General features: G+C 45.5%; 1 protein-coding gene across 1 annotated transcript; it reads right to left on the minus strand.

Annotated features, from left to right (window-relative positions):
• Positions 1-1,868: 1,868 nt before the first annotated feature.
• LOC124099448 (histone H2A.V-like) lies at positions 1,869-2,623 on the minus strand. Its single transcript, XM_046454559.1, has one exon. The coding sequence runs from the start codon at positions 2,521-2,523 to the stop codon at positions 2,137-2,139; it is 387 nt and encodes a 128-aa protein (XP_046310515.1). The 5' UTR covers positions 2,524-2,623; the 3' UTR covers positions 1,869-2,136.
• Positions 2,624-9,325: the final 6,702 nt, after the last annotated feature.

A 9,325-nucleotide genomic window follows, 5' to 3' on the forward strand; every position in this document is an offset into this window, starting at 1 on the left:
CTCACGCAGTCACTGTGTCCCTCGTGTGTGAAGGTTTATCTCTTCTTTGGGTGGTGCTGTTGCCAGAGTCCTAAGCCCAAGGCCTGACTCTGGGTGTCCCGACACTCGCCCCAAAAGCCAGAATAAAAACAATGATGGAAAACAGGAGAGGGATGTCAGTGGATATGGCCATGGGAGGTACGGTGGTCCAGCGCCGCAGCCCTGTCTGGGGTGCCCGGGAGGAGCCCAGACCACACAGAGCACACCCCGGGTGGGGGCTGAGAGTGTGCACCAGTAAACAGTCTAGTCAGACCCATGTGGTTGACTGTCTTTCAGTTCTGGTTCTGCAAGATGGCCTCAGAGAGGTCCCCTGGCTCAAGGGGACAGTTTCCACTCGCTGCTCCACGTTCACCTGTTGGACCTGTGATCCCAGCCAGGGCCAGTGTGATCCCACAGTTGGTTGCTGCTGCTCAGCGGGTCAGCCCAGTGCTGTTGCACTTGCTGGAGGGGGCAGGGCCATGAATGGAGCTGGGCAGGGAGCCGGGAGGGCTGGTGTTGGCGCCGCTGCAGATCTTGAAAATGCTCTGACCTTGGAGACTTCACCCTTGAGGTGGGAGAGGCCGACTTTGTAATCACCCTTGAGATGACTGGCATGCCTGGGTGCAGAGTGGAGCAGGAATCCCACCCCAAGTTCACGGCAGTAAAGGCGAGATATGGAACGAGGGCCCAGCTGCCGTGCTTCCTCCTGACTTCAACTGCCTACTGACCACCTGCAGGCCCAAGTGAGGGGTCAGTGCTTTGGGTGAAGGGAGCCTCCCTCTCCCTGTGGCAGCTCTGCCAGCTGTACCTGCTGAGAAGATGGTTCTTGTCCCTCGGTAACGAATAAGTGACCTGTGGGGAGATTCTTTGAGCTCTGCAAATAATCTGTTCCACACTGCCTTTTGCCCTGTGGTTGTGACCTCCGTTCTTGCCCAAGTCAATGTTATGGAAGATGGAATTGGACATCGATCATTCTTTTTTTTTTTGGGGGGGGGAGCTTAATCATACTGTTCTCTTTATTTTTGTGTATTTGTGAGGATTTCCATACTAAAATATTTTTAAAATTGAGTTTTGTTTTGATAGTGTTATACTATAAAACATCAAAAATTTCCTTCTTTATGAAGATTTCCAGACAGAAAAATAGAATTTTCTGATGGACCATTAATTAGTACATTAACTTAAATCTTCTAACAGTTATTTAGAAACTGACAACGAAAAATAATTTTTAAAAGATTGTACAAATTACTGTTACTATATCAATAAAAGACCACCAAAAGTTGGAATTTTAAGCCAAAAGCAGAAATGTTTGATAAATCTAACATTAAATCTAGGTAAGGGTGTGGGCTATAGAGTCAATAAGATCTAGGTGTATATTCTAGCTCTGCTCTGTTAGTCCTAAATATTTTTTGGCAGATCATTTAATTTCTGTGAACCTCAGGAACCATGTCTATAATGTGATAAGATTTCTTGATTAGTAAAGCACAGACCACAGGGCCTGGCACGTGGTAAGTATTCAGTAAAAGATTCCAGTAAATCTACTACCCCATTTCGGTCTTAAATGCATATTTTTCCATATTCTAACATCTCTGAAATTGAGATGTATCCTATAATTGATGGCATTAATTCAAGGAGTTTTCCTTCCTTAGTGGTATATAATAGGATAATGGAGCATTATAACAAATTGATAGCATCTAACATTCAATACAACATGGAATATCAATCACGATAAAGCTGTATTCCCAATTTCTACTTTAAGACTATTCTGAATAATGATTATGATTTAAAAAAAATTCAAAAGCTGAGCAAAATATTTTCAATACATCATGAACAGAACAATTTTGAGACAATAATTTTGTAAAAAATGGTTTATCAATTCCATTTTTGTATAAAACATATGGGAGAAACCTAGCCAATCAACACACACTGTCACCACATGAAAAGGTACTTTATCAAACTTCGAGTCTAAGAACATACAAATGTTTCTTTTAGCATGTCTACAGTAATTGTCTATGCCTTTCCATTTAACTGTTTTTTAAAATTCCACACATCCCCGCTGTTATCTTCTGTCCCAGTTACAGTACAATGACGGGGAGGAAGAGGATTGGTTAAAACAACCCTCTAAGCAGTTTTCTGCTGTCCCTTCTTTCCAATCAGAGATTTGTGGATATGAGGGATCACACCACCCCCAGCTATTGTAGCCTTGATAAGAGAATCCAACTCTTCATCACCACGGATTGCAAGCTGCAAGTGACGTGGAGTAATACGCCTTACTTTGAGATCCTTGGAAGCATTACCTGCCAGCTCCAGCACCTCAGCAGTGAGGTACTCCAGAATCGCAGCACTATATACGGCAGCAGTGGCACCCACCCGTCCATGGCTTGAGGTGCGAGTCTTCAAGTGTCTGTGGATGCGGCCCACAGGAAACTGTAGTCCAGCTCTTTGTGAGCGAGACACTGCCTTGGCCTTGGCCTTCCCACTATCCTTTCCAGCTTTGCCTCCAGCCATGGTCTCCGCCGCCTCTGCCTTCGCTGGGCCGCGCGACCACCCGCTGCCGCCCCGCGCTGCCGCAGCCGCTCTCGCAGCTCCGATCGCCGCCGCCGGTCGGGACAATCTCGATCATTCTTTTAATGGTCCTCAGTGTGTTTTAAGGTGCAACTAGTGTTTGAAATCATACTAAGCTATGGCTTCTCAATCTGTGTTCACAAATTCCTTGGAGATCCTCACAGAATGTACCAGAACAAAAAAACAAAACGACTCAGGGGGCCAGGGTTGTGGCTCAGTGGTAGAGTGCTTGCCTAGCGTGAGTGAGGCACTGGGTTCAATCCCTGGCACCACATAAAAATAAAAACAAATAAAATGAAGGTATTGTGTTCATCTGCAACTTAAAAAAGAAGAAAAAACTTAAAACAAAAACTACTCAGCAGGACTGGAGTAGGTCCAAGATGATGCCTTTCTAACAAACGGGTTAGGAAGTCCCAAGTATTGCCAATATTGTCGACCCAGACGGGCTACACTTTAAATGTGCAGAGTGGGTCCAGGCCCAGGTGTCTTCCCTGGCGTATTGGCCTAAAGTGTCCTTGGGATTCCCCCTTACAGACATCAGAAAGCACTCCAGCTATTGCATAGAAAAGGCATTTGTGAGTGAGCACTGAGTGACCCTCAGAGCCCCTGGGAAGCTGGATCTCCAGAGTGATGCCCAGACCTTACTGCAGAGCTGACCATTCTTCCCACTGCCGGGCACTGAACTGTGAGCACCAGTACCAGAGGCCCACATCCGTGGCACCTGCTATGACTCCCAGCACAGTGCCTGGAGCTCAACCTCACAGCTGCGCCAGCCTGGGTGTCTCTGTTGACACCCTCACCAGCATTCCACACAGCCCGCTTTGTCCTGCCGCTTCTGTCTGAAGTCTCGCACACGTAGGTTGTGTTGGTGGAGCTGATGCCACCTGACCAAATGCTTCCTCAGCTTCAAGGAGCTGGGAGCTGGTGGCTTCTGGCTCTCTCTTGGGTAAAGCCAAGAACCATGCAGCAGGAAGTCCCCCCACACATGCAGCTCCAAACACAACAGATATGCATGCAGCTATTTAAAAGAATAAGCACGAAACTAATAAATAAATAAATAAAATAAAAGAATAAGCACGACCACCACTGAGGAGTGACGATAGAGTGACAATAGAGGCTGTCCTCTTCCACTGGAAGACAGCGTCAAGCTGTAGGGATGTGTGATGGTGAGCGAGAAGAGCAGATGTGTTCATGTGTACATGTTGCTTTTGGGAAGATGGATTTAGATAATGTCTCACACCTTACATAAAAATTAATAGTCACCTTTATGTTTTCAATGTTTGTATGATGTGTGGCACTGGTGATTGAACAGGGGCCTTGTGTGTGCTAGGCAAGCGTTCTACCACTGAGCTCTGTCCCCAGCCCTCAAACTGATTTCTTAAAACCATTCAATACTAGAGGAAAATGTCAAATCTCATGATGAAATAGAACTCTTCAAGTTTAATAGTATTAGAATAACTGATAAACAAAAATGAGTGACTTTGCTTTTGTAAGACGGAGAACTTCTTGAAATCCAGGCGGGCAACCCACTGAGGAATATGGAGTGAATGCAGCAGACGCAGGGCTGGAGCCTTGGCCATGTTAGAAGTTCACACAGTGGGTTGTAGACACTGCTAAGGGCACTGGAGGACACAGCCAGACAGCCCACTTAGGGGAGGCCGGTGACAGGCCGATGACCTGGGAGTGAGACAGAGGTGGCTCGGTACACAGAGGTCATAGTAAAATAAATTGATAAAATAGATATGCCAATATAAAACATCCCATTTTAGGGCAAAACAGGGCACAATTGGGGCACTCAAGAATGATGACTGCAATGGGTTGGAACATAGCAAGAATGCTGTGATCTAAGCATGCTTTTGAGCAAGAAACAAGAGTCAGCTTCTAGGGTGCCAATTCAAAGGAAGGAAAGAATTAAACCTCGTTCTTACCTTTTCTCAGGATATCCAAAATGTCCTTTTTTCAGAAAGTGTAAGATTATAAAGATCACCACTGAAATAATGAACTCAGGCAGTGATTATGGACAGTTGTTGAGCATTGAGCTGAAAACTGATGGGAGCTTCATAATAATGGACAGAACTGCTGAACCCCATCAATGTAAGCATCGCACCAAGGGGCAACCAGACATTTTGAGGCCTTTGTTATGAAGTAGTGGAATCACACCATCATCAATGAAGTTTTTTGGTTTTTTTTTTTGTACTGGGGATTATACTTAGGGGCACTTGACCACTGAGCCACATCCCCAGCCCTATTTTGTATTTTATTTAGAGACAGCATCTCACTGAGTTTCTTAGCACCTCTCTATTGCTGAGGCTGGCTTTGAATTCATGATCCTCCTGCCTCAGCCTCCTGAGCCACTGGGATTACAGATGTGTGTCAATGCACCCAGCTACCAATGAAGCATTCTTGCCAAAAGTTAGACAGGAGTTCAGTCACACCTTCATCTGGGATAACAGAAATGGGGAGCCTAAAGAGACATGTTAAATGACAGCATAAAGAGGTAGTCAGGGAAATCCAGTTTGCAGGAAATTTACAAAGCCAGCAAGTAAGGACTCTGTCAGCCACGGCCTTCTTGGGATCCCGATTTGAAGAGGTCAGTGTAATTTATAATGAGGAAGACTCACATGTACCAAGGATTAAAGGTACTAAGGCACAGCACCTCTGTAGTCCCAGAAACTTGGAAGGCTGAGCAGGAAGAAGATGGCAAATTCAAGGCTAGCCTGGGCAATTTAGGGACAGGGTTAGGGAGACCCTGTCTCTCCACAATTTTAAAATGAAAAGGTCTGGGATGTGGTCCAGTGGTGATGCATCCCTGGGCTCACTCCCCAGGACCAACGAACAAATCGTAAGATTAACGCACAATCATTACTGGCACTAGGTGTGGTAGAGGAATTGTGTCAGAGTTTCATTTTATTTCAAATCCTTGTCAGCTAGAAATACAGGTTAAATTATAGATTAAAATGCTCTAGAGAGGGCTGGGGTTGTGGCTCAGTGGAAGAGCGCTTGCCTAGCATATGTGAGGCCCTGGGTTCTATCCTCAGCATCACATATGAATAGACAAATAAAGGTAAAAATCCATTGGCAACTAAAAAATATTTTTTTAAAAAAGCTCCAGGGAAAACATTGAGGGTTGAGTTGTAGATACATGAAACAAGAATGGAAAAATCCTTGTCCCTGCGGTTCAGTGAGGCATTGTATTCTCTGAGGTCTTTTTAATACTGGCTCAAGTTTCTATGGCAAGAAGTTTAGTAAGGTGCAATACCACTCAGGGCCGTGGTGCAGCTCAGTGGTACAGTGCTTGCCTAGCATGCAGAAGCCTGGGTTCAGTCCCTGGCACTGCTAAAAAAAAGCAGAAAGGAAGTGCCTGTCACTTGACTCTGTGACTCTCTTCTTGAGGTTCTATCTTCAGAAACATAAAATAAAGAGAAAAACTTTTATGTACAAAGATATCAATTCAACCAATATTATGAGTGTCAAAATGAAAAACCATCTAAGTGTCAGCAGCAGGACATGATTTTGTGAGCCATGCACACCCTTCAAGGAACTACCTTGTAACCATCAGAAAGCAATGTCTAGAAGGAGTCGTGATCGTACAACAAAGTGCATATGTTAAAACATCAGGTGCAACTAACAGATTAGAGGGTTTATATAAATGATTATACCAGTCAGCTTTTGCTGTGTAACAAACTACTCCTAATTGAATGGCTTAACATTATAAGCATTTGCTATTTCCCTTGCTTTGTGGGTGTTTTTATCAGCTTTTTCACTGCTAGGACCAAAAGACCTAGCAAGAACAATTAGAGGAGGAAAAGTTTATTTTGGGGCCCATGGGTTCAGAGGTCTCAGTCCATAGATGGCCAACTCTCTTACTCTGGGCCCAAAGTGAGGCAGAACTTCATGGTGGAAGAGCGTGTTGGAGGAAAGCAGCTCAGGACTTGGCACCAGGAAGCAGAGAGATCTCCACTCACCAGGGACAAAACATAAACCCCAAAGGCACACTCCCAATGACCCACCTCCTTCAGCCACACCCCAACTGCCTGTGGTTATTACCCAGTTAATCCCTATCGGGATTAATGCACTGATTAGGTCAAGGCTCTCACAACCCAATCATTTCACCCCTGAACCTTCTTGCATTGTCCACATATGAGCTTCTGGAGGACAACTCAAGTATAGACCATAACAGTGAGTCTGGATGTGTGGTGGCTGGGCTGGTAGTCAGGGATGACATCCTTACACATCTGGTGATTGGTAGGCTGATGGGCTTAGGAGGGCCTTATTCAGGACAGTTTATCTCTGTTCCACATGGTCTCTTCTCCTCAAAAAGGTTAGCTGCAACTGCTTCTCAGAGCAGTTTTGCAGTTCTGAAGAGTAGCAGGAGAATTAGCCCCAAAGGGCAAGCACTTTTCAACCCTCTCCTTGACACACATTTGCTAATGACACATGTCGGGATGTCAGCAGGGCTGCCCAGTTCCCCACTTTCTTCATGCATACTGACCAAGAGCCTTGATAATTGTGTTACCCAGCCAGCTGCAGCGTTTTCCAGTAAGCTTGAACCCAAACCGGGGCCTGAGCCAGATGCTGATAAATGTATCTAAGTTGTTGCCCAAAACACAAGCCCTAGCTCTGAGCCAAATTCTTTAAACCCTCATGCTCCATACCCTGCTATACCTTGGAAGAAGTTCCATCCTGTAAATGTTGTGAAGATGATTGCGAGCATTCTGTAAGATCTCTCAATAAACTCTGTGCAAAGTGCTTGCCTCACGAACGTGAAGCCCTGGGTTTGATCCCCTGTTCCAAAAAGAAAGGGCTAAATACATAAATAACTCTGTGGTGCTTCTTTCTTTGGAATCCCAAAGCCCTATCTCAGGATGGTTTGGGGCACTGCCTTGTGGGAGCTCCCCAGCCGTTGGTTTGGGGGCAACTCAAACCCCAGAGGCAATGCGGGAGGGCCTGACTCAATGGCTGGGATAGGAGGACATGCAAACACACTGACAGCCCTTACTGTAGGATTCTCAAGAATGTTCTTGTTTATAAGATTTTTTAAAACTGTGTGCTATTAAGGCCAGAAAGAACTACCAAAATGTTATTAGTGGTTGTCTTCAGTAATTTTCTTCCCACTTTAATTCTTTGCTGTGTGTTCTAAAATGTTTGTAATAAGTATGTTTTTTCATCATTGGAAAAAATAAAATTTGGAAGGAAGGAAGGAAGCAAGGAACTGGAGAGGGAGAGAGCAGGGATGTGGGAGGGATGAACCCCATGAGACTGATTTACAGCTAGGAGGCTGGTTGCTTTCCCTGGGCTGAGTTTTCCAGAACAGCAAAATTGGGAAAGGCAATAAAATCCGAGTCCTCGCCTCTCTCTCTCTGTCCCTCTCCCCACCCCATGCCCACACTCCTGGATTCTGAGAGCTGTGGAGAGAGGGATACAATCACATCCAGTGCCTTCTGTGTCTCCTCAAAGAGGCTTTGCTCTAAGCATCTGTGTGTTGGGCTTTGGCTTCTCAAGAGCTTTGGAAGGGTTTCTAACTGAAGCTGGGCTTGAGCTGTGTGCATGGGAGATTTCTTTGGTTTGGAGCAGGATGTGGAGAGGGGAAGGGTAGCCAGGATCTCCTGATGTCTCAGTGGGAGCCCTGGACACTTTGACAGTGGAGCACGGAGCTGGCTGCTTCTGACCAGTTTGGAGTCTGGACACCCAGACCAGCATCCCCAAGTCCTCAGGTGCTCTTTCAGCCCTCAGCCTTCTCCCTTGTGGCACTTCACAGAGCCTCGCCGAAGCAATTAAAATACAAGTAGATGTATATTTGCTATTTTTTATACTAAGATTTAAGCTCCATGAGGACAGGAATCTTGTTTACTCTTGGGTCTCCACATAGCACCTAAATAAGCTGTGTTGGATTTATAAAGAAAGAATAATTATTGTTACGGTTAGATCTGGAATGTCCCCCAAGGTCCTTGGCCAGGGATGGGGGTGCACACCTGTAATCCCAGTGACTTGGGAGGCTAACGCAGGAGAATTGCAATTTCAAAGTCAGCCTCAGAAAGTTAATGAGGCACAAAGCAACTTAGCAAGACCCTGTCTCAAAATAAAATATAAAAAGGGCTTGGGATGTGGCTCAGTTGTTAAGCATACCTGGGTTCAATCCCCGGTACAAAAAAAAAAATTAAAAAAATAAAATAAAATCCAGGAGCCCAATCTTCTACAGCCTTGAAGGGACAAGGAAATAAGAGCAAAGTAACTGCTGTTCTGAAATCTTGCAAATTCTACACTTGATCTGGTCCTGGGTTTCTCAAGGTCATAATTAGTTGAGTAGACAACTCTGTGCGGAAGGGGCATCCTGGGCACTGCCAGAGGTTTAGCAGCATCCCTGGCCTCCCACAGGCATTATTTGGGAACTATCAGAAATGCAAATCATAGAGCCTCACTTTGGCTCTGCCAAACCAGAGCCTGTGTTTTAGCCAGACTTGGCCTGTGTGTCCACTGAAGTGAGGTGTGCAGGTCCAGCACTGGGAAAGGGGCCCTGCTGTGCTGGGTCTGGGTGACTTGGTTACGTAGATCTCTTTGTGTATGTGTGTGTGGTACTCGAGACTAAACCCAAGGATGCTCTGCTACTGAACCACATTTGTAGCCCTGTTTGTTTTTTTATTTTGAGACAGGGTTTTGCTAAGTTGCTGAAGCTGATCCTGTGCTTGTGGTTCCCCCTGCCTCAGCCTCCTGAGGTGGTTACAGGCATGTGCCACCGCACTCATCT

The sequence above is a fragment of the Marmota monax genome, unplaced genomic scaffold (assembly GCF_021218885.2).
Source record: "Marmota monax isolate L192 unplaced genomic scaffold, Marmota_monax_Labrador192_F-V1.1 WCK01_AAM20220418_F8-fsc00086, whole genome shotgun sequence".
Classification (NCBI taxonomy): Eukaryota; Metazoa; Chordata; class Mammalia; order Rodentia; family Sciuridae; genus Marmota; species Marmota monax.